At 36.6% G+C, this 26874-nt stretch overlaps 1 protein-coding gene across 1 annotated transcript in view; it reads left to right on the forward strand.

Annotated features, from left to right (window-relative positions):
• The window catches only part of DIAPH2 (diaphanous related formin 2), a 913509-nt gene that overhangs the window by 73916 nt on the left and 812719 nt on the right, over window positions 1–26874 (forward strand). Inside the window, exon 4 of the mRNA XM_047765864.1 lies at window positions 20406–20510. Coding sequence (XP_047621820.1) covers window positions 20406–20510 — 105 coding nt within the window. The remainder of the gene's footprint in view (window positions 1–20405; window positions 20511–26874) is intronic.

Consider the following 26874-nt stretch of genomic DNA (forward strand, 5'->3'; position numbering starts at 1 on the left):
TCAATATTTTTTTTCTTTTTATGCCTGCACCTGCAGCATATGGAAGTTTGAGTCCTAGCCATAGTTGTGACCTATGTTTCAGCTGTGGCAACGCCAGATCCTTTGGCCCACTGCACCAGGCTGGGGAATTGAACCCTCATGTCCACAGTGAACTGAGCCGCTGCAGTCGGGTTCTTAACCCCTGTGCCACAGTGGGAGCTCCTGAATTAATTTTTTTGTGGGTGTGTGTTTGCAAAGTTGTAAAATTTTTTTTTTTTTTTTTACTGTATGTAACATAGGCAAAATTATTTAAGTCAATAAACTTTTAAGGATTCTCTTTCTACTGCCTTCTCTGAGTTATTTCAGTGTTTGAGTCATTATCTTCAAGGTAGCCCTTTCAAAAAGAATTTTTGCTCAAACCATATGTCATGTCAGTCCACAGTTGTTTTAGTTGGGCTTCTTTGCTCTCAAATGAAATATGGACACACTTTAAAATTCCCCACCTGTAATCTTTGGGATCCTATAAACTCAAGCCGTTCACTTTAGGTAGGACCATGTTTGGGGTCAGAAGAGATGGATCTGCTTGGTTCTGAATTTTGGACACACTTTAAACCTACATTAAGTTCAAATCATATTCAGTACTAAGCTACCATCCTAGAACAGTACAGATCCTTGGGATGTGCCAATACTTAAGATTAAAAAAAAAAAGTTTGTGGAGTTCCTGTTGTGGCTTAGTGGTTAACGCATCTGACTAGGAACCATGAAGTTGCGGGTTCAATCCCTGGCCTCGCTTAGCGGGTTAAGGATCTGGTGTTTCCGTGAGCTGTGGTGTAGCTTGCAGACACGGCTTGGATCAAGCGTTGCCAAAGCTGTGGTGTAGGCATTTCTGTGGCTCTGGTGTAGGCTGGCGGCTACAACTCCGATTCGACCTCTAGCCTGGGAACCTCCATATGCTGCGGGTGCGGCCCTAGAAAAGACCCCCCCCCCCCAAAAAAAAAGTTTGACTGTTAGGTTTTCATAGTTTATTTAGCAGCTCTGTCTTATAGTTCTTCCCCACAGATCTAACATCTAGTTCTATGAGTAAAGGGAACCACATGGTTACTCTATGAGAAGTTTCCAATGACTAAATCAATTTTTAACTACCTTATTGTGTTCCTGTTTCTGTGAAGCAAAACAGGCCTAAGTCTACTTTTATAAAAACAGTACAAGGCATCTTGTTAAGTATATGAAATACACTTGGGAGGACAGAGTGTAAAAAACAAAAACAAAACAAAAAACAAAAAAACACTAGACGAGACCAAGGAATTAATTCTTCCAAATTCTATTATCAACAGTCTGCAACCTATATTTTCTAGCATGCTTCTTATATTTTATAGCTTGTGGCTTAGATTATTTCTTATATTAATATAATATTTTGATTATTAAGCAGTTTATGATAAGAGAGGGGAGAATGAGGCATTAGTCCATGGTGCATTGGTTTACTTGACCAGAGAAGAAGTAGAGATCCTGATTGATGATTCATTCATTTAGTTTTTCTCCCCCACTAATATAATAAATTTTAATCCATTTTCTAGTGTAGATTATTTTTTAATTTTTAAACTTTTTTTTTTTTTTTTTTCTTTAAGGGCTGCTCCTGTGGCATATGGGAGTTTCAAGGTAGGGGTTGAATCAGAGCTGTAGCCTACACCACAGCCACAGCAGCGCAGGACCTGAGCTGTATCTGTGACCTACACCCCACAGCTCATGGCAATGATGGATCCTTAACCCAATGATCGAGGCCAGGGCTTGAATCTTTGTCCTCATGGTTAGTAGTCAGGTTCATTACCACTGAGCCATGACAGGAACTCCATAATTTTTTAATTATACTTGATTTACTGTGTTCTGTCAACTTCTGCTGTACAGCAAAGTGACCCAGTTATATATACATTTTTTTTCATAGTATTTTCCATCATGTTACATCACAAGTGATTAGATATAGTTCCCTGTGCTATGCAGAAGGACCTCCTTGCTTATCCACTCCAAGTGAAATAGTTTACATCTACTAACCCCAGACTCCCATCCATCCCACTCCTTCACCCTCCCCCTTGGGAACCACAAGTATGTTCTCCATGTCCATCGTTTTCTTTTCTGTGGAAAGGTTCATTCGTGCCATGTATTAGATTCCAGATATGAGTGATACATGGTATTTGTCTTTCTCTTTCTGATTTACTTCACTTAGTATGAGAATCTCTAGTTCTAACTCTGTCATGCTTATCATGGTCTTTTTTTTTTTTTTTTTTTTTTTTGGTGAATGTCTATTTTGAGTTAAGATCCACAGGAGTTTCAAAGATCTCTTTACCTATACCAAAATAAAAGCCTAAGAATACTGAAAATCTAGATCCTTCTACCCATTATGAACCATGTTGTTACCATCCCTGCCCCACCCCCACTGTTTGTTGAAAGTTGTTGAGTGAATACAAATTGCCTCTATCTTTTCTTTTCTTTTTCCTTTAATATTCCTTTTGTCTAGCCAGAGCTGGCATCTAGCTTCTCCCTTGACACAAGTGCTGACATTCCCACTCTCTTCAGTCCTTCATCCTAGTCCTATGGTGCACCCTTTTTCCCGTTGCTTCTTCTATGTAATATTCTTTGAACCATTCTTTCAACACTCCTTTCCCTTGTAAAGTCTATTATTTGCTGACCAACCTTGATATTGATAGCATCTGAATATCCTTTCGACCTTTCCATTGCTATTCCTTTTGGTGATTTCAACTATTACGTTAACAACCCTGTCATTGCTTTTTTGCCCTTAGTTCCTTGGTTTCCTGTACTCTGACCTTTGCATCTATGTATTTAGCTAATTACAAGCATGACTACACCTTGGACTGTGTCATTCTTTGGAATAATTCCACCTCTGAGATCTTTAGCTCTGAAATTCTTCTCGGAAGCCAAACCACCTATATTACCTTTACCAGGCCCTTAATTTTACAGAGCATGTTTGTGTAGTGGCTAAGAGCTTGGACTTTGGAGTCATTTAGACTTGAGTTTAAGTTCTGGCTCTGCCATTAATTACATCACCCAGTGAAGGTAAAATATCCTCTCTAATCTTTATTTTCTTGTAACTGTAGCAAAGGTATAAGAGGGTCTACCTCATATAATTCTTTTTAGGATTAAAGGAGATGATATTCCTAATATAGTGGCATAAAGGTTTCTGTAAAAATAATTTTATAAATGTTCATTGCATCTCTTTCTTTTATCAAATAAAGCTCTCTTCTTTCTTCACTGCCAGTATTTCCTTACCACCTGAGATTGCCCTTCAATTTGCCACTCCAAATCCCATTGGTTTTGCTTTTGCAATGACTCTTACATTTGTTTCCTCAGTCGTGCTTTAGCTACTCTTGCCCTACTTTAGACAATATCCCTCTCCAGTTTTTTCTTGTGGGCTATGAAAATAGCCTCCTAACCTGTCTTCCTCCTGTCTTCCAGGTTTGCCTATTTTAATCCAGTGTGACTTTTTTTTTTTCTTTTTTTAATTTTATGGCTACACCATGGCATATTGAAGGTCCTGGGCTAAGGACTGAATCTGAGCCACAGCTTCGATCTACGGCACACCTGCAGCAATGCTGGATCCTTTAACCCACTGTGCTGGGCTGGGGATCAAATCCATGCCTCCACAGTGACCCAGGCCACTGCAGTAGGATTCTTAACCCACTGTGCCACAGCAGGAATTCCAAGGGTGACTCTGATAATGTTTCTGAAACAGATTCCTTTTCCAAGCCCCAAGTAGGCCCTTCTGTTTTTAGATAGTTGTTGTATTTTATTTGGGCCATGTCATGTAGCGGCTTGATATGGGATCTCAGTTTGCAGACCATGGATTGAACCTGGGCCGCAACTGTGAAAGCACCAAGCCCTAAACATTAGACCACCAGAGAACGCCCCAGACAGTCATTTTATATGTCCCTACTCTGTTCCCTCCACTATGCTTCCAGAAGACTATTTAACACTTTCCTTTGTTTTTCAATCCTCTGAACTCTTCCCTATCTTTATGCTCTGCTGATCACCTTGCTGCTTAATTTATTGAGTAAATTGAAGCAATCAGAGAACTTCCACAGACTCCCACCACCACATCTACCTAAGTTTGAGTGGCTACAGTCACATAGTTTGTCTCGCTACCTGTCACCACAGATGAAATTTTCATTTTCCAATCCTTCCATTTGTGTGTAAGGTTCCATTCTTTTCACTTTTTCAAGGACAGTGCTCCCATCATTTTCTCCTCTCTCTTCTGCCATTCCCAGCAGCATATAGACATGCTTGTCTTACTTTACTTTTTCATGACCATATCTCCCTTGCCAGCTACCTCTCCCTCTCTATTTTTACCCTTCTTTGCAACAAAACACCTCCTAATAATTTTTTTTATATTCACTGCTTCTGACTTCTCTGGTTTTATACTTTCTCTCCTAAAGTCACTCTAGCCTAGGCTTCCATCCCACCATTCCATCAAAATGGCTCTTATCAGTGTTACCAAAGACCTTCATGTTCATTTTTCAGTTCTCAACTGACTCATCAGCAGCATTTGATGCACTTGGTCATTGTCTCCAATTTGAAATCCACCCCACCACCCCAACACTGATTTGGTTTTCCTCCTGTCTCTTTGGATGCTGCTTTTCAGTCTTCTTCGCTGTCTTTGCTGATTCCTTTTTATGTCTTAAATTTTTAAATGTTGGAGAGGCCCAGGGATCAGTCTTTGGACGTTTTCTCTTCTCTACACTATCTTTTTTGGTGATTGCAACCAGGGCTATGGCTTTAAGTTCCATTCGTATGCTCACAATTCTTAAGTTTATCTCCAGCTTAGTCCTCATGTCTGAACTCCAGACTCTCATAATCAGACTTCATAATCGACATCTCTTCTTAGATGGTGAATGGACTTCTCAAAAGTAACATGTCCCAAACTGAACTACTGCTCCTTCTGGTGTCTTCTCCTGCTCAGTTGATGGTTTATCCATCTGTCCAGTTACTCAAGCCAAAATCTTTGGAATTGTCCTTGACCGCTCTCTTCCTCACTTTCACATTCAATTCATTAGGAAACCTTTGAGCTCTCCCTTCAAAATAAGGTACTTAAAACAGCTGACCATTTCTTAGTGCCTTCACTGGTCCCACAGTAGTTGAAGTCTCATATAGTATGACTAACACAGTTCCTCATTGATGTCTCTGCTTCCACCATGACCCTTACAGTATATTCTTAACACAGAAACATCACGCTTTTAAAACCTGAACAATGTCATGTCACTTGGCTTCTCAAATCTCTACCATCGGCCCCCATTTCCCTCAGAGTACAAAAGCCAGTGTTTTTGTAAGAGCCTTTAAGGCCGCATATGATCTGACCCCCCACTTTATCTCTTTGATATCTTCTACTACTATCCTCTTTGTTTTCTTACTCTGCTTCAGTCACACACATGCCTTTTACATGATTATAGCCCTAAGCAAAACTGAATCCTGGCAGCTTTGAACTTTTTATGTACAACATTTAAAATGTTTTTAAACCTTTTACAACATTTTTGTTTTGTGGTTTGAATATATATTTTTTTTGTCCACATCCACAACATGAAGAGGTTCCTGAAGCAAGGATCAGACCCAAGCCACAGCAGTAATAAGAGCGAATCCTTAATCCACTGCACCACCAGGGAACTGCTAAATATTTATTATAATGTTTCATCAGAAAATTAGCACTTTCCTCTTTCAGTGTGTTATGTTTTTACAAAGATTTGCTTGTGGATTCATAAATGTGACTTAAAGAAAGGAACAACTTGGTGCCACATTTTTCCTAATGAGAATTTTTCCTTTCATGGGAATGTTGGAAGTAAGTTATGGTTTGCTTAAAGATAACAAAAGACCAGTAAAAATCTTTTTAAGGGTTGTATCTTTTCTTTCTTTGAGAGAAGTTTACTAGCACATTGAACTTTATGTATTTTCTTTATTATCTCTGCTTTGAGTGTAATCTGTTTAAGTAAACCAGTTATTTTATGAATTGTCATAGCTTTCATTTACTGTGCACTTATGCTCCCCATGTAACTGAATGATATATGTGTATTATTTCAGTTGATGCTTGTGAGCATGCTGCAAAATGGGCAGCATAGTTATATCCCGTTTTTCAGATAAGGAAATTAAGGCTTAGAGAGAGGCTAAAGAAATTGGTGCTGTAACTTGCCTAAGTTAGTAAGGGGCTGAGCTGGAACTTAAATTTAGGTACATAAAAATCTAAAAAATTTGGCATTTTTGGTAACCTCTATCTTTAATAATGTTTCATTAAGCTAAATATCAAATTAATACTTTTTCATTGCATACATATTTGGTGGAAGTGGAAGGCAACTCTGAGGTACATTGCCTGGTAGGTAAAGCCAGCTTAGGATGGCTTGTTTTCCTATTGATGATGGAAAGTTGTTTTTTGTTTTTTTGTTTTTTTTTTTTTTTTTGCCCATGTTATTGCGTTTTACAGAGCATTAACTGAAAAGAACGAGGCCCACAATTTAGTAATGGAAAACTGTTAACATGCCATTTTCACAGTTGATTGGGAGAAGACATTTAAGTTGTCTGTCTTTCAAACTCAGATTTCCAGATATGAAATTTCCCTTTATTATTTCATTCTTTGTAGGTATCCTCCCTTGTATAGATATTCTAATAGATGTTCTTGTCCTACTTGAAGGCTGTTATGACAATCTTGTCCTCAGATTTTTTAGACTTTGGAGAACTACAAATGTTTGGACCATTGGGCCTAAACACCATATATGTGTTTAAGGATAACATACCTTGAGGCGTGAAACATTTAAAATAATTGCATAAAGTGGCACAACATTATATGTATTATATGATGAAGAAAAGAAGTAAATTACTTAAAATTGCTAATATAAGAGTTCCTGCTGTGGCGCAGTGGGTGAAGAATCCAACTGCAGTGGCTTGGGTCACTGCAGAGGCACAGGTTCAATGTCTGACCCAGCATTGCTGCAGCTGTGGCTTAAGTCACAGCTGTGGCTTGGATTCAATCCCTGGCCTGGAAACTTGTTGCCATTAAAAAAAAAAATTGCTAATATAATTTATTATTTGGAATTTCTGGGCGGTGATATTATCTTAGTGAAACTTTTGGTGAAAAGCTTAAATGATGAGAAGGAATATTCATATGTAATCCTCTGTTACTCTGATAATTGAAACTCTTTGCCGTAACTGCGTTTCCACCACCATGTATTGATATATGCAGGGTGCCAGGTCGTGCACCGTTGAGCTTACTGAGAAAAACTGAACTGGTTTTTGTACCTTCAGTATACTGCTTAAGGACTATTAAATGTTTAATAGCGATAGCTCATTTTTATCCAAATAATTAATGCAGTTACATCAAGGAGAGAAAAGTGTCTGGTCACTGTCCATTTCCTTTTTGAGTATTATTGTCCTTTGGTAAGTAACTGTTCTTTTCTGTTTTGGGGGGCAGTTGGGTTAGGGGATTTTCATTTTAAGCTTAAAAAATTAAACATATAGGAGTTGCCCTTGTGGCTCAGCAGGAATGAACCCAACTAGTATCTCATGAGGATACGGGTTTGATCCCTGCCCTCGCTCAGCGGGTTAAGGATCCAGCATTGCTGTGAGCTGTGGTTTAGGTTGCGGATGCGGCTTGGATCCCACATTGCTGTGGCTGGCAGCTGTAGTTGCAATTTGACCACTAGCCTGGGAACTCCCATATGCAGTGGGTGTGGCCCTAAAAAGCAAACAAACAAATAAAAAAACACACATATAGATGTCTTGGAAGTTCAAGTTGGAATTTAATTTCTTTTAGCTAGTACAAGGATCTATTGCTGTGGAGGTCCAGCTTGTGTTGGCCACTTTAGATTCACATAAATATGTCAGTAAGGACTGTGTTCTAATACAGGTAATTAAGTAGTTTGTGTACAGAAGATGAGGCTAGTAATGTGATTTATGATTTCTAGGCACAGTTCATTTCAACTTCAATTATTAAGGCAATGTTTAATATATGATTCCACCTGCAAATATGAGTTTTTTTTTACTTTGTTTCTATTCAGCAATTTACATTAATACATTTTGCATTGTTGGCATAATTGAATGATAGTACTTAAGTACTTATATGCAATAAATATTAAATTATCTATCCTGTATTCCATCTGGTAGAACTCTTATAAATAATCCCAAAGCTGTTCAGTTTGTTCTTACTTTTGCCTTTTATCAATTTTGAAGGTCTATTTGACTTTGGACCCCAGATGTTCTTTCTACTTGTTCTCACCTGACTGTTCTCATGGGTATATTTCTTACCCATCACCAGTCTTTTAGGAGTTGGTTAGCTTGGATGAGAAACTTTTAGTGCTGTCTGTCAGATTAAGGAATTTTAATTAATGGTTAAGTTACCATTAAATAAGTTATGGGTAGCATATGTCTTAAAATTTTTAATAAGGCATGGAAATAGTTTTTAGAAATAACTAGATCCTTAGAAATTGTCTATATAGCCTGCTTTCCTTCCCCCCACCCCGCCCTTTTCACAGCTGTACCCGTGGCATATGTCAGTTCCCGGGTTGGGGGGTTGAATTGGAGCTGCAGCTGCCGGCCTACGCCACAGCCACAGCCGTGCCAGGTTTGAGCTGTGTTTGCGACCTGTGCTGAAGCTTGTAGCAATGCTGGATCCTTAACCTACTGAACGAGGCCAGGGATCGAACCTGCATCCTCACAGATACTATGTCAGGTTCTTGACCTGCTGAGCCACAATAGAAACTCCAATTTTCCATTTTTTACGTGTATATTTCCAATATGTTTACTCCATATCCTTAGACTGAGAGAACACCAGCATCATTTCTAGTCATTTTATTTTCTTTTACATACTCCTAAGGAAAGCATATAGAGGAGGAGGGAAACTTACCCCCGTAAACAGGTCTCAAATTTAACTAAATCTGGGTTACTATTAAATTTCCTTCCCCAATATAATTCTCACCAAAATGTGCTTGGGTTATGGGATGGAAATCCTGTAAAATTGGATTGTTATGATCATTATATAACTACAGATGTGATAAATTCATTTGGGTAATTAATATATATATATAATATATATATTTATATATATATAATATATTATATATATATATATATATATATATAAATTCTCACCAAAGGTTCACAACTGAGGGAGTAGTAGGATAGGAGTCCCAGGAAGAAGAATGAAAGGCATGGGTTTTTTTGCTCTGACTGTAGCTGGTAAACGTCACAATTCATGCCCTCTGTTCTTGCTTTGTACTTAGAAATGTTTTCCAAAATATTTTTTTCTGTTTGAAAAGTTCCACTAGCTTTTTTTTTTTTTTTTTGCCATAACTGTATTTCCACCACCATGTACTGATATATGCAGTGTGCCAGTTGTGTGCTGTGTGCCGGAGGCACAAAGATGAATGCACTCCCTCCCATGCCCCCACTGAGCTCAGGGAGACAAGCCAGTAAACACAGGATTTCCATGGTAGTGGGACAGCTGTGAATAGGCTACTGTGGGTACTTAATCCAGCACACAGGCTCAGGGAGGAAACAGAGATCTGAATATACTAAGAAGCCCAGTCTCACTTGTGAATTTTCAATCTGTTTTTTGGCATTAAAGTGTTCTCAAAATTTGAATGGTTTACTTCATCAAGGTCCAGTGCCTTCTATATACCAGGTACAACTAAAGGAAAATCCCTACCATCAAAGCAGCTTATGTTCAATAGAGGTGATAGAGCAAAACGCAAGGTGTAATTGTGGAAAAGAAAAAAGGTGAAGACAAATTTCTGTGTCATGGAGAAGTTTGACAACTCTCTACTGAATGCCAGATACTTTGTTAGGTGCAGGGGAACACAAAGATGACAAAGGCACCATCGCTGCCTCTAAGATTTTATTTCGTATGACTCCCAAAGTAAGAATAGGTTCGTATTTTTACATGGTTGCAAAGAAATCAAAAGAAGACTTTTCAGGGCACATGAACATTGTGTGAAATTCAGTGTTCATAAATACAGTTTTGCTGAACACAGCCAAAGCCATTGGTTTACATGTTGTCAATGGCTCCTTTTGGACTGTAACTATGGAGATGAGTACTTGTGACAAAGAACCTTTGACCTGCAAAGACTAAAACGTTCAACTGTCTGGCCATTTAGAGAAAAAGTGTTAACCTCTGGTGTAGTGTAGTAGTCTCTTAAACTTTCTGATTTCCAATCCCGTTAGGAAAAAAAAAAAAAATATATATATATATATATATACACACACACACAAACATATTTGAGCAAGTAATGCCAGTATGTTTTATTTAAAAATTGTTTATAAATATGTATGTATTAATACTATGTATGTTATAAAACACAGACATAGTAAAGAATTCCAAACATGAAATGAACAAGATTTTAAAATGATTTAAAACGAGTTTTATTTATTAATGGTACAAAAGCCGTTGCTGTCATGATTAATAGCTTTTTAGTGAGCACAGTGTCAATGTGTCATTATTTTTTATGTCTTGTTTAAAAAAGTGACTAATTAGAAGGTTTAGTTCCAAGTCCATTTTATTTTGATATTTGGTTTAATGTCTGTTACAGCTGAAACATAAATCTGACAAAGATGCCTAGGTCCAAGTGGAAATGAGAACATCATTAACAACACTTATTAAATCATAGTATTAACTTTGCTCTGTGCAATCCATGAATCAGGCAAAGGTTTCCTGCTAAGCCATGGGTAGTAAATTCCCATCTCCCTTGATGACAGTTGGTTGTTCCTGGACCTAATCTGAAGTATTGCAGTTTCATATTTGTGAATAAATGGGCTTTAAAAAATGGACTTCACTAGATGTCATCAAGGACATGGGCTCTTTGCATTTTTCCTTCCACATCCTTGATGTGTAGACCCTTGTGCCCATGTTTGGCTACTCATGTCCCCTGCAGTCACTGCACCTAGTGCTCAGAAGAAGAGGTGAGTTATGCAAGGGTGAAGGAGACTGACCTGGCAGTTGGGTTGTGTCTTTTTCAATGAAGTCCATTTGAAAAACAGTTATTTTCTTGCTAGTTGTTAAACTGTTAAGGGATTACTTGTACTTTTTTGAATGAAAAATGCCCAAGTCATGCTAAATTTCAGAAGTATTCAAATGCTTCGTCTTGGAGTTTTTGTGTGGTGCAGCTCTTTAAGGATCCTGTGTTGTCTCAGCAGTGGCACAGGTTGGATCCCTGGCCCAGGAACTTCCGTGTGGCACTGGTGTGGCCAAAAATAAAACACTAAGAGTTCCCATTGTAGCTCAGCAGGTTAAGAACCCGACATAGTGTCTGTGAGGATGAGGATGCACGTTCGAGCCCTGGCCTTGCTCATTGGATTAAATGTCCAGCTTTGCCACAAGCTGTGGTGTAGGTTGTAGATGTGGCTCCTATCCGGTGTTGCTATGGCTGTGGTGTGGGCCTGCAGTTCCAGTTGCAGCTCCAATTTGACCCCTAGCCCCAGGAACTTCCATATGCTGCATATGTGGCCCTTAAAAAAAAAAAAGAAAGAAAAAAAAATTACTTTGTCTCAAGATAGCCAGAGATATCTTTGTAGGGTACAATGTGTTTTCATGCTCATTTTCAATCTCATTTAAAAATACTGTAAATATTCTACTGTATTGAAATAGCTTGCTTTTATTAAAAAAAAAACCCTACATTTTTGACTCACTGTGTGTATTTGGGTTTCAACTTCTTTCTTACTGTGGTTTGAATTTTGCATGCAGGGCAACCTTCCTTACTCGGGAATGCTTCCCACTTAACAGTTTTTTCATAAGGCATCCTTTTATTAAATAAATCATTTATTTTGGCAATATGTTTTCTCTGTTAGATTGTTTTATTAGCAACTCAAGTAGTTTTTATATTTCATTATTGAAACAATCTGGCGAATAATATAAGCTGAGTTGTTTAAAAGAAAAAAAAACCAGCTGTATTTTCATTCAATGGTGTGATAACCCTCCCACACTGAGTAATTTTTCTAATACTTGTTTTAGCAAATTTTCAGCAATGATTTTTGTGTATCTTCTGACAGCATTTGCTGACAAAGGAGTGTGTTTTAGTTTACTGTCATGTTGTTTTGCATGTATTTTTTTATCTGCTTCTACCAAGTGTTCCTCCAGTGTCATGGGACCTTTTGTCTTTTGCTATTAAAGAAAGAAAACATTCAAAAGAGGTTTCTAAACATATGTCATTAAGTTTACAAAATTTCACTAAGTACTGGATTGCATATCACATAATTCTGATTATGGCTGAGAAAACTGAAAAGTTTCCTTTATGCTCTAGATGTTTGAATTTTCAATTGCCTGCCAGTTTGAGGTAGCTTTATAATATCATTAGCTAATATTTTAAGGTACAATATGCGTATAAAGTGAGTCATCATTGATAATTGATGTACATGCATATTTCAGGTAGTTACCTTAATTTTCAATCTTGTGGGATCCGTTTCTTACTAGCTTTATATTTTTATTATTTTTATTATACATTATGACTGATGAAAGGCACAGACTTGTGAATAGGATATATAACATTCCAGCATTTTCTTGTTCCCTTGTGCTTGCATTAATGGTGTTATCTTATTAACCTCAATCTTTTGTCTTCGCAGCAATCTTTTAAAGTTACTTTTCTATTTTGTTGTTGTTTCTTTTGAGGGTTGACTTAGTTAAAGCTAGATAAAATAACTTATAAGTCCACTTAATCAGGTACTTGTAAGCTGCAGTATGTTGCAATACACTGACAGTAAACAAGTGTGTGGTGTGAATACCCCACTCTTCCCTTAAGATACCTCATGTGAGGTTGCGGGTTCGGTCCCTGCCCTTGCTCAGTGGGTTAACGATCCGGCGTTGCCGTGAGCTGTGGTGTAGGTTGCAGACGTGGCTTGGATCCTGCGTTGCTGTGGCTCTGGCGTAGGCCAGTGGCTACAGCTCCGATTCGACCCCTAGCCTGGGAACCTCCATATGCCACCGGAGAGGCCCAAGAAATAGCAAAAAAAAAAAAAAAAGATACCTCATGTGCCATTTGGACCTGTGGATCCGATGAGGGCTTCAGTGTTATTCTCATGTTAAATATTCTTTTATGATTTTTAAGTAAAAATAAATATTTCACAAACCACAGTGGATCCTTTAAGTAATCTTTATGTACACCACTGGTTGAACATTGAGCTCAGAATTAAGGATTATGGGAGAGTGAAAACAGTATTTGTATTTTCTAATATCTAAAGATACACTCTGAATTTACCTTCTTGATGGTGAAGAGGTGTATGTAGATATTTATAGTTGGTTCTCTCCAATAAGATCTGAAAGTACAAATATATGAAGATTTTTATAAAATACTCAGTAACGGTCACTTAATTTCATGCTTTTTTCCTGCCTTTGGCTCCATAGTATTTGTAGAGATAATGTATTTGGACAGTTTTTTTCCCTTTAACTTTGTCTTCCACATGAGCTTCTATATGTTATGTAGATCCAATTATGTATGTGACTATAATCTGTACAGGTAAAGTTAACTTGATCTTTGGAGCACATGAGATAGTTAATTAATACGAGGAACAACTGGCCAATTATTTATTTATGTAGAAAATCCCTGATGCTTTACTGGAAGTTTGAAAAAGAAATGTTCTGTCCTTTCAAGTTCACAGAAGTTAGAGGAATTATCTATAGGACACATTTTTATATGAACATTTCTCGAGAAAAAAAGAAATGTAAAAATCCATTAATTAATAATCTTAAAATAATCAAAGATTACTCTAATTGCTATTTATGCTAGGGTATATTTTTAGGTACTGAAGTATCATTGGTTCATCTTCTTGGTTCCTAGTTGGATTCGTTTCTTCTGCGCCACTACAGGAACTCCAGTTCATTTTCTTTAGGGGTACAGATCCTCTCAAGATAGAAGTTAGAGAATACTTGATAATTTACTATTGAGAAGCAGAACGAAGAGGGCAGACAGTTGATGGTGAAGTTAAGTTCAGACTTAAAAACAGCAAGTGGAAAATCCAGCCTTAAACTGGGATCAATACATGTTGCAGAAACGGAAACAGTTATTTTATAGAAATATATAGAAATTTACAACTTTATAGAAAGAAGGAGCAAGTATTACTTCTTACAGAGAAGTAAGATATAAAAACATAAAGGGTTGACATTTACCTCTCATAAAGCAAGTGAGATAAACAACGGAAGGTTTCAGGAAATAGAAAATGTTAGAGATGAGGAAGTTTAATAAATCATTATCTGTTTAAACATTTATGGGGAGTGAGATGGGGGGAATGAATGAATAAAAGTACAAATGAATGAATAGGGAGCTGGTTTAACTTTTAACCTTCTCTCTCTTTTTTTTTTTTTTTTTTTTTTAAGCCTTGGCCTGCGGCATGTGGAAGTTCCTGGGCAAGTTCCCCCAAGAGGGATGAACCTGCACATAGCAGCAACACAAGCTGCTGCAGTGATAATGCCGGATCCTTAGCCTGCTGTGCCACAAGAGAACTCCTTAACTTTCTTATTTGACTCTATTCTTATATGGCTCCTCAGCAATAACTTTAAGAATACAATGTTTATTTGATGAAGAGGTGAAGGAGTTTGTCTATAATGGGAAAATTGCATCATAGCATAAGTGGTAGGAGGAAAAATGGTTTAGTGTTTATAAATATGACTTGACACAAATACAATACAAATATTATAAGTATTTATAATATTTTGACTCCACCATTTTTTAAAACTATAAAATACTACATTCTTATGTATTGTGGAAGTACTGAAAGTTAAATATACTAAAAGCTTGCTTTTGTATTTTGAGTACTATAAGAACTCAGTTTAGAAGTAGTTTCCTATTCAGTTACATTGTTTAGAATTAATATTGAATTTTGAGTATTGTTCTATTTAGTTTTATAATTGTTTTATAAAGCTGGAGTTAATGATTTGGAAATATTAGCTGCCTAATTAGTAGGATGCTGCTGCTTTCTATAAGATGAATCATTATGGTCTGTTCTTCATGTGAATGGTACTTATTCCCAGTCAAGCTATGCAGCAAATTTATAAGTATAAAAAAAATTTGTTAATGTAAAGCAAATTATTAAGAGAAAAGCTCCTAAATATCCCATTGGCTTAACAAGTATTTATTAAATGCTCGGTGCATTCTGGGAATGCATACTTTTTCTTTGGGAAAACAAAGATAAAAAAGAACCCAGTTTCTTTCCTCTGTTAGCATATAGTTTAGGGAAGGTGGATTTATGAGAGAGTTTCATTTGAAGTGCTACAGTAATAGGAAATTAATGTGGAATAATAGAATGAATACAGTCATTTCTAAATGAGGTGCTTTGGGGGAAATCTCAAGAATTAACAAGCATATGAGTTAGCCAGATAAGGATTTGGGTGGGGTGGGATGAGATGGGGGTTAATTGAGCGAGAGGGTGGTTAAGTTTAAGTTGATAGCCTTTTAGGCAGATAGAATAGTGTCATAAGTGAAGTAATGCAAGTGTGTTAACAGCATAGTGTATGTAGAAAACGACCAATAACTGTTCATTATTAAAACATAAAGGGTAAGACGAAAAGTAACAAAAGAAAAAATGAGACTAGGGAAGTGATAATAACACCATTCTTTGACAACTAGTTAATATACACTAGGCTTGGGTGCATGGTTACGCTTAATCTTGACATTCCTCTGAGGTCTTTATTCTCCTTATTGTCCTGCCTGCCTCCATGATTTTATTTTCATAGCATGATCTTAGCAGTGTGTGCTGGTAAAAACTGAACTGGAGTGACATGGTAATGTAGAAATGTCACTGGAAGAAGAGCAAACTCTACCTAGAGACTGGCAGAGGTGGCATTACCACACTCTTAGGCTTGGTTGTGAGGAGTACAATACAGACACTCTTATCTTGTCAACGTTCCAGAGTTGATTCTATAAGGGGGATGCAGATTCATGCTAACTACATTTATAGTTAGCTATATAGTTAACTACTATACTGTATACTACTACTACACTATATATGCTATACTATACTACTATATTTAAAGTGTAACTAGAATATTTAGAGATAGTAGAGACATAGTCTAGTGTACGGGAGCAGTGTTTAGTGGTTTTTGTGGAAACAAACACGAGTCAGCAGAATTATGTACGTGCCAATAAGGTCATAAAATCAGAGGCTGAATTAATAGAGGTATACTATTTCAAGATGAAGATGGCAGAAGTCCTTTCCTTCCTTGGATTTATCAAACCATAGAGTATTTGAGAGAGATGCTGAGACATGTCACATGAAGATAAATTGAAGCCGGTAATATACTTTAGCCCTAAGGAGACGGTGTTGCCTTCATATAACATTTGTTTATTATTCTTTATTCCCTCTGTCCAATTTGACTGCCATTTCTCTTCCTTTGGACTCTTATCACTTTTACTTGAATTACTGTGTTAGCCCAAATTATTATTTTTTACTTTGATTTTTTTTTGTTTTGCTTTTTAGGGTCACCCCCAAGGCATATGGAAGTTCCCAGGCCCGGGGTCAAATCAGAGCTACAGCTGCTGCCCTACGCCACAGCCACAGCAATGCAGGATCCCTGACCCACTGAGCAAGGCCAGGGAGCGAACCCTCATCCTCACAGATACTAGTTGGATTCGTTTCTGCTGCACCACAGTGGAAATTCCCCAAATTATTAAACATAAGAGAATGCATTCTAGCTAGTTTAAATATAAAATATGTATTTTATATTTAGTATATTTTAGAAACATTTATTTTATATGTTATATATACAACATCTCGTATATAATCAGAAGGGTTGCAAAACAGGCTTCAGGTAACATTAGTATAGGAATAACTTCCAGAACCACACAGCCGATATATAATCTTATGAAGGAGCTGTCGCCAACCCAAAACCACTTGGTCAAACTGTTGTGATGACAAAGATGTGGCTGCTGCCATCAGTTCCATAACCACATCATCTCTGATGTCACTCGTAGCAACCAGATTGATTACTCATGGTCTTTCCTTAAATAGTTTTGAATCTACACCTCCTACATATATGTATGTCTTGGGTGGAAACTAAGCCACCTATGTACTCTAACTATAAGCATGATGAGAAATGCGGTTTTTATGGATTCTTCTTTGGTGGGGCTGCCACTGTGAGGGTGTTTTAAAATGTAGTGGGCATGTTCAAGTGCTGTTGGGCAGCCAATCATGACAGAAGACCACTGTGGTCTGGTAGCTGGTCTCCTGGCCTTCACTCAAGATTTTTTTTCATCCTTCAAGACCCAGATCCTGATAATTCTCTGCTGACCTTCCCATCTGTCTGCTGTGTTCCTGAAACATTCTTTGCATGTCTCTATTATAATGATGTGCTTGCATATCTCTTCTCCCCACTAGGCCATGAATTGTTTATTCTTATTTGACAGGCAAGTATAGCATTTACTAAGTAGCAGACATTGTTGTAAGTACTTCACAAGTAATAGCTCATTTAACTTGTGGACTCAAGTACTCTTTGAGTTTTGCATTCACCACTCAGCCTGGCATAGTCTGTGGTGCGTGTTACATGTTCAGTAAATAAGTGATTCAGAATTTAAAAAGTAGAGAAGAAAAAATAATGACAGTCCTATCACTGTAACAGAACATTAGTAGTTTGTTGTACATATTTCAGATGCAGTCCTTCAAGAGAACACTTGGCCAAAATTAAGGTGCCCTGTAATGGGATGGGTTTCCTGTGGAGGTAGTGAGTTCCCTGTTAGTTGAAATTGATACAGAACACAGATGAGTATATGTGGACTTTATGAGATCCTTAATCCAGCCTCATTTCTGTGATCCTACTTTGATTCAATGATGCTAGATCTAGTCTTTGAGAAAGAGAGCCTGCCTTCAAGTAAGTCATTAACAAGTAGATGAAAAATGAGATAAGATAGAAAGAGAGATAGAGACAGTGATTAGGAAGGGGGGGTCAGGTACTGATTGTGAATTAATCATCATAGCAGTCACTGCAGTGGGTGCAAATATTGCTCATGAGATTCTTGCTGCATTGAAGTTACTATTCAGATATTGTTTGATTACTTTTTATGATCTTTTGTTTTATTCTTCACATTCTCAAATACGACTCTTTAAGGTAATTTTAATATTTTTGTTTGCTCTTTACTCAATTAAAAAATTATAAAGGTTTTAATTGTAGTGATGACTAAGCAAGTGAGGGGATAAAAATAATACTGATTTTTTAAAAATTGAGATACAATTCAGATGTTGCAAATTTCATCCTCTTAAAGTATACAGTTCAGTGTGTCTTTTCGTATAGTCAAAGAATTGTGGAACTATCACAATGATCAAATTTAGGACATTGTCATAACCCCCCAAAGAAATACCATACCTCTTAGGAGTCACACCTCAATTCTCCCCACCGCCCCTTACCCTGCCCCTGATAACCGCTAATCCACTTTCTCTGTCTATAGATTTGCCTATTCTGGACATTTAGTGTAAATGAAATCATATACTGTGTGATCTTTTCTGAGTGGCTTCTTTCATTTTTCATAATGTGATCTTAATGTTCATCCATGCTGTAGCATGTGTCAGTACTCCTCTTTATGGCTGAATAATATTCCTTTGTATGGACATAACATTTGTTTATCCATTCATCACTTAATGGACACTTGGATTTTTTCCACTCTTTGATGCTGCTGCTACGAACATTCATGTACAAGTTTTTGTGTGGACATATGTTTTCATTTCTCTTGGATATAAGCTGGGTCATGTGATAATTTTATGTACAACTTTTTGAGGAACTGCTAGACTGTTTTCCAAAGTGATTGCATCATTTATATTCTCACCAGCAGTGTATGAGGGTTCCAATTTTTTCTACATCCTCACCAAGATATGTTGTTATCTTTTTGGTCATAGTCATGCTGATGAGAGCAAAGTGGTATCTCACTGTGGTTTTATTTGTATTTCCCTAATTAATGATGTTGAACATCATGTACTTGTTGGCCATTTGTATGTCTTCTTTAGTTTATTCAAATCCTTTGCCCACTTGTATTGGGGTTATTTGTATTTTTACTGATTTGTATTGTTACTGATTTGTAAGAGTCCTCTTTTTATTTTTTTATTTATTTATTTTTTTGTCTTTTGTCTTTCCTGTTGTTGTTGTTGCTATTTCTAGGGCCATTCCCGCGGCATATGGAGGTTCCCAGGCTAGGGGTCCAATCGGAGCTGTAGCCACCTGCCTACACCAGAGCCACGGCAACGCGGGATCCGAGCCGCGTCTGCAACCTACACCACAGCTCACGGCAACGCCGAAATCTTAACCCACTGAGCAAGGGCAGGGACCGAACCCGCAACCTCATGGTTCCTAGTCGGATTAGTTAACCATTGCGCCACGACGGGAACTCCCTTCTTTTTATTTTTTTATTAAAGTGTATTTGATTTACAATGTTGTGCCAATTTCTACTGTACAGCATAGTGACTCAATATATACACATTCTTTTTCTCATACTATCTTCCATCATGTTCTCTCTCAAGAGATTAGATATAGTTCCCTGTACTGTATAGTAGGACTTCATTGCCTGTCCACTCTAAATGTAATAGTTTGCATCTACCAACCCCAAACTCCTCCCACCTCTCCCTTGGCAACCGCAAAAGAATCCTTTTTTATAATTTGGATACAAATCCCTCATCAGACATACAGTTTGTTAATGTTTTCACTGATTCTGTAGATTGTCTTTTTATTGATGTTGCTTTTTGAAGCATGATCCTTTCCAACTTGGTTTTGTGGTCTTTCAAGTACATCTTAGTATGTTTCAGGGATTCACATGAGTTTCAAAATGATGACAAATAATTTGTCTAGTGAAAATGTTATACACGTGCATGTTGCATAGTATAAAGTGAAGTTTCCAACCAAATTAAAACTCGAACCTCAAAAGAGTATTGAATATTTTTCTCTCCAGTGAGTGGTTTTTGTTATCTCAATATAGGTAACTATGTTTCTGATTTTTTTTTTCCCCTTGTGCGAATTCAACAAATTCTCATGAATCTTTCTTTAGTGACATAGTGTAGATATTTATTAGCTGGAAATTTACAAATCATATCTCTTTTATATAATAATGATCCTAAGGGAGCATATGCCAAATAGTAAAGTGTTCGTTTATTGTTTATTTTTACCCTTGTGGTAAATAGCTTTGCTAAGGCTGGATGGTATGTATCTATGCTATAAACTGCTAATTTTTTCTGTGGAAGAGTTTAAAATGTTTTTTTTTCTTTCTGCTCATTAGTTGAATAGGTAGAAATATGAACCATAAATATATGGTGAAATTTATACCAGATTATGGTATATAAGTGAAAAATAATAGTGAATGAGTCACAAGATGATGATTGTTGTTAGTCACAGCATGACTTACCATTTTTAGATGAACTATTTATTAAATCACCTCTGAAACTCTTAAGCAGAAATTTGCTCATGCTCACAATAAATGTTCTTTTAACAGGAGGACATGAACCTTAATGAAGAACGAAAAGCTCCTTTACGAAACAAAGATTTTACCACCAAGCGTGAGATGGTTGTCCAGTATATTTCTGCTACTGCCAAATCTGTAAGTACTGAGACTTTCCTGGCACCCATATAATGAGCTTAGCATTATCTGCTTAAAAATAACCAAGCCTTAGATCTCTTAAGTTCTTGCCTCAATGTACTCATATAGACTATGCATAAAATAAGCTCATACATGTACTCTAATACATTTTGTATAAATTTCAAAACTTTTATTTTTTTTTTTGTCTTTTTAGGGCCACACTCGCAGCATGTGGAGGTTCCCAGGCTAGGGGTTGAATCAGAGCTGTAGCCGCTGGCCTACACCACAGCCACAGCGACGTCAGATCTGAGCTGTGTCTGCGACCTACACCACAGCTCATGGCCATGCGGGATCCTTAACCCACTGAGTGAGGCCAGGGGTCGAACCTGTGTCCTCATGAATGCTAATCAGTTTCTGCTGAGCCACGATGGGAACTCCCTCAAAACTGTTCTTAATTAGACTTCCATTCTTGTATAGAAGACAGACTAAGGATAGAGGGCACTGAGTTAATCCAGTAAGTTTGTGGGCCGAGGTTTTTTGCACTTACTAATGACAATTAGTGACATCTGCAGTTTGTAGATATTCAGCATAATATACAGTTTCTTATATGAGCATTTCAGATTTTGAGGGGAAGACACAAATATAGCCTAGTTCCAATATTTAACTAAGTTTACATTAAAGAAGTGTGTCTGATATCTGCTTGCATGAAATTTTTAGCAATATTTTTAAGACAGTTTTTCATTTTTGTGATACTACCTATGTAAACTACCTCAGAATTGTTATTGTTTAGTTTAATATAACATAAAGGAGGGTGTTTAATAGGAGATTTTTGTTTTTGTTTTTTGGTTTCTTTGCCATGTAATTGATTTACAATGTTGTGTTAGTTTCAGGTGTATGGCCAGTTCATACATATTTAGCTTTTTTTCAGATTCTTTTCCCTTATAAGTTATTACAAATATTGAGCATAGTTCCCTGTGCTATATAGTAGGCCCTTGTTGGTTATCTATTTTATATATAGTAGTGTGTATAAGTTAATAATAGAAGCTTTAATGAAATCTGTTTGAGTCTCAAAAGACTAGAAGATCGAGTTCACTGAAAACACTTGTCTTGAGCAGGAAAAACTTGGTGTTTTAATGGACTGTATTACTTTGTTCATTTCCTAAGTTGCTTCTGAAAATAGCCTTCCACTTTGATTTATTTTCATTAAAAAAATGTATTTTTTTAATCATGACATGTATCTTTTAAATTTCTGGAAAGAAGAAGCTTTTCACATTTAGAGTTCATAAATCACTATGCATGTATATATTACATATGTGTTTGTATATATATATATGTCACATTGATTTTATGTTTGTGTGGTATGTATTTCACACACACATTTGCATTTAAGACATAACATTTTAAATTTAAAAAGTTTACCAGTGAATAAAATAGTTTGTCATCGGAAAAAGATGTTCTAAAATTATTTGGCTCTCCTATTAATGCTATTTTAGTATAGTAATTGCAGTGGCAATTACTGATGCATTTTGCCCTGAATTCTACGATTGTATTGATTCCATATTGTACTTTAAGCAAGCTAAATCTGAATACTGAACTATTTAAACATAACACATTGCAGCTCTGCCAGAGCAGAGCAACAGCATGTTTTTTAATTTGCTTCTGGTATCCAAGGGCAGAAATAATATTCAAGTGATAAGTGAAATTTGCCATGAGCGCCGTTTTCAATAGAATTAGGTGAGGCATAGGGTTTTACTTTGAAATTCTGATGAATCTCCTCTCATTTTTGCACTCAAGTTAATTGTTCACAGTAAAATGCTTTAGGAAATGCAGGGTGTACATTCTGTGTTCTTTTTCAAATACCTAAAGGCAAATACTACTAGTAAATCTATAGCTAAATCTGAGTGCAAAGTACAGATAACAATATATGAATAATTATGTGGTGTTTTTAATGACAAGATTTGATTAGTATCTCAGGCTCCTTTGCTGTTTTTGTTTGTGTAAGTGGGACTGAGTGTAATGAAGATTATATGAAGCTCTTAGGCTTTAACCTTTGGATTTTGACTCTATGTCTAACTTGTTTTAACTTATTCTCATATTGTTTCCTTTTCAACTGATCAAAGAAATGCCCACTTTTAAATACTCATTTTTTTTCAGATTAAAATAGTAAAATTTGAGTAGATGTTGGATGAGTTCTCTTAAATTACTATATTTGAAAGATGGAAATTGAATGTTTCTCAAAAGATATGAAAACTCTTTTTTTTTTTTTTTTTTGTCTTTTTGCCATTTCTTGAGCCGCTCCCACGGCATATGGAGGTTCCCAGGCTAGGGGTCGAGTTGGAGCTGTAGCCGCTGGCCTATGCCAGAGCCACAGCAACACGGGATCAGAGCCTCTTCTGCGACTTACACCACAGCTCACAGCAACGCTGGATCCTTAACCCACTGAGCAAGGCCAGGGATCGAACCGAAAACCTCATGGTTCCTAGTCGGATTCGTTAACCACTGAGCCACGATGGGAGCTCCTGAAAACTCTTTATTTAAGGCATTAGGCTTAAAATGTGTACTGTAACAATTTAGTATATGACCCTTATTTGTTTCATTTAGCACACATATGAACACCTGATGTGTATAGAACTTTCATTAGAGTTCTAAGGTTTTTCATTTTATTTGCTAATATTTTTCAGGAACCAAATATTATGATGAAAGAAAGCCTGTTGATAAGCATGTTTTAAAGCTTCCTCGCTTCGGGGAGACATTCATTAGTGCTGTGTTTTCAGTGATGAAAACAAAGAAAATTGCATATGTGATTTCCTTTTGAGGGTGAGAGAGATGCCATTTAGTGACAAAACATCCTCTCATCTTTTGACCTCTTCATGTTCATGACAATGACATTCGCATAAATTTAAACCTAGCCTATGGCCATTTACCTATGTGTAACCAAAGTTTCCATCCTGCTGTCTTTTTTTTTTTTTTTTTTCTTTTTCAACAAGTGGCCGCACCTGTGGTATATGGAAGTTCCCAGGCTAGGGGTCAAGCCACAGCCACTGTAGAAGCAATGCCGAGTAGTTATGTTGTGAGCCACACGGGAAGTCCTAGATATGCTTTTCATGTCATACATTTTTATGCTTACATTTTCACTATGATACACTGATTTAAAATGTTTCCAGGGAGTTCCCGTCGTGGCGCAGTGGTTAATGAATCTGACTAGGAACCATGAGGTTGCAGGTTCGGTCCCTGCCCTTGCTCAGTGGGTTAAGGATCTGGCGTTGCCATGAGCTGTGGTGTAGGTTGCAGACGCGGCTTGGATCCCGCGTTGCTGTGGCTGTGGTGTAGGCCGGTGGCTACAGCTCTGATTCGACCCCTAGCCTGGGAACCTCCATATGCCACAGGAGCGGCCCAAGAAATGGCAAAAAAAAGACCAAAAAAAAAATGTTTCCACATTTAAGGTAGATATGATTGTAACCACTTCTTTAGGAAAATGCTTTATAAATAGTCTAAATAGTCTATAGCTTTATAATAGTCTTTTCAATTTGAAGTAAAAGCAAAGTTAAGGGCTAGAGTCCCTGGTGGAAAAATGTTTTATAGTCATATGTTAAACCAGTGAGAATTTCAATTAAATTTAAACATAAATTGTTCATTTCCCCCTTTAACACCTGCATTAGTCATTTTTTATGGAATTGAAAAGCAAACAAAATATGCGCTTAATAAGAGATGTCTATTTTTCTGGGTTTCCTTGGTAAGGACAGTAAAGCAAGGTGAAACTAATACACAGGTTTGTGCTCAAAACCTGCTTCTAAAACGAAGGCGGGTCTTTTATTGTGTAATTGTCCACGACAAAATTAGCCTGGAATAAGATACAGGAAATTAAAAGATAATGATGAAAACTATTGCTTAGTTTCTGTCCTCTTCAGGTCCCATAATAGAGAATGTTAAGTTGTGTGAATGCCAAAGGAAAAAGTAGCTTGGGTAACTGACAGTGATGAATGGCTTTAAATAAGGGAGTGGCAAAGAGCCTCTCCTCTGCTTAAGCTGGACTGGTTTGCTCATTGCAGCAAGTGTGATTATGGACCTGATGTAGGTTAGTTGATAACGTTTAGATAATTTGGCTACCAGTAATCTGGATGAGTCTGTTTTTCAAAAGTTCAACATATGTTTTCAGAATTGGAAAAACCAAGCTTTGTTAATACTGCATCATTATCATACCAATTCATGATCCTGGAAGAGGCAACAATACATCAGTGATAACAGACTTTTGCATGTTAAATTTTAACAGTCTATGTAGATATATATGGGGAAAAATTAGTCACTGAAATCTTAATATCAGTTTGCCAAATGTCAGTGTCTGTATGAGAATATTGAGAAAGTAGTTTATTTCTAACTTAAATCACAGTCTTTGAAGTTGAGAGTTAAAAAATGTGAATTTACATTTTTATGAAGACACAGTGAAAGATATCATTTATTAAAAAATACCAATAGGAAATAATTTAAAATAGTGATATGCAAACACATTATACATTTTTTGATTGACCCACATAATAAGCAGTTGAGAATTATAGTATGTCTATTTTGTGTGTATACAGTATTATAGTTTTGCCTTTGCCATTATCAGATATTTTCTTTCTCAGGTCTTTTCCAGGCATTGCCTAGATAGGGTGAAACAGTTGAATTCAAACATGACCAAACCTGTTTCTTTTGGCTTTCCTTGGCCCATCTAATCTGTCTGGGGTATGTGCTTTAGCCAAATGCAGTCATTTTGCAATCTGAATGAATCATTAAATGGGCCATATTCTGGTTGTTTCACTGAGTATAGACTTGCCTTAATTGTTAAGACAGGTTTGCCTTTTTTTATTTACATGTCTGTGTTAAATAAACAAGGGACAAATAAGACCTTTGTCTTTTTGGTGGGAGGAAGTAATTTAGGTCAATAGCGTATCTTTCAATTCAGAAAACTGTTAATGGCAACAAAGAGACTTTTATTCAACTAAATAATAGTCTGTTGAAGGAATATTTAAGAAAGCTGCTTCTCTATTTAGCGATTCATGGATTCCTCTGAGATAATTTACTGGGAAACTGTCATTATCTTTTTGTATCTTGTGGTATCCTGTTCAACTTAAAATTCTTGTGGGGATTTCAATTATATTTGATTTTTATTTTTAAAGTAGAAGCTGAAAAATAGAACACATATTGGTAATAACTGCTATCAGATTAATGGTTTAAGATCGTGGATTAACTCTTGTTTGAACATTGCTTGATATTCAAATGTAGGAATCTGATAACAGTGATTTATATTTGGATTTTGGCATAAAATTATGTTTAGGACTATGATTTTACTTCTTGCTTTCTTAAACACAACTCTGCCTCTCAGAAATTCTCTTCTCTTTACCACTAGATAATCTCAAAGTTGCAATTCTTGAACTGTTTCCTCCTTATGAATAACTCTATGTTTAAATATAAACTGCTTCTTTGTCTTCACATTATATAGAAAACTCTACTCTTAAAATAGAAATGCTGGGGAGTTCCCGTCGTGGCGCAGTGGTTAACGAATCCGACTAGGAACCATGAGGTTGCGGGTTCGGTCCCTGCCCTTGCTCAGTGGGTTAACGATCTGGCGTTGCCTTGAGCTGTGGTGTAGGTTGCAGACGCGGCTCGGATCCTGCATTGCTGTGGCTCTGGCATAGGCTGGCAGCTACAGCTCCGATTAGACCCCTAGCCTGGGAACCTCCATATGCCGTGGCAGCGGCCCAAGAAATAGCAAAAAAGACAAAAAAAAAAAAAAAAATAGAAATGCTGGGATGACTTAGAAAACTAGAATCATAAACAATCTATCGTCTTTGTAATTTTATTTATTTTTTTGTAATTTTCAAGTATAGTACAAAACAATATTTTAAACTTTAAATTTATAACAATATAAAATATTCCAATTTTCAACCTAAAGTTTATTTCTTAATGCATGACTTTAAATGCCAAATTTACATTCTAAAATACTTAATTTCAACCTTAATAGTATACCTGTTAAAACAAGGAAAGAGGAAAAAAAGCAATATTTGGAAAATAATTAAATTTTCCATTGATAATTTTTTGAGGGGTTGTGGGCTGATAGATATCTGCTGTCTGATTACACTTAATCTTGGATTACTTGATAATTAGATTTCACTAGCTGTGAAGCCCATTACAGAACCTTCAAAAAATCTTCAAATAGTAATAATCTTTTATTTAAGAATATTTATTCTGTAGACGGTACACATTTTTGAAGGATTTAGAAATCAGTACTGATATAGTTGTGTTAGTCTCTAGATCTAAAGTACTAAAAGTGTTAAAAGTATAGGGGTGGATAGCTAACTAATTTACTAAACAATTAACTTCTGTGAAAAGCTTCTGATTACTAATA

Source organism: Phacochoerus africanus, chromosome X (assembly GCF_016906955.1).
Source record: "Phacochoerus africanus isolate WHEZ1 chromosome X, ROS_Pafr_v1, whole genome shotgun sequence".
Lineage (NCBI taxonomy): Eukaryota > Metazoa > Chordata > Mammalia > Artiodactyla > Suidae > Phacochoerus > Phacochoerus africanus.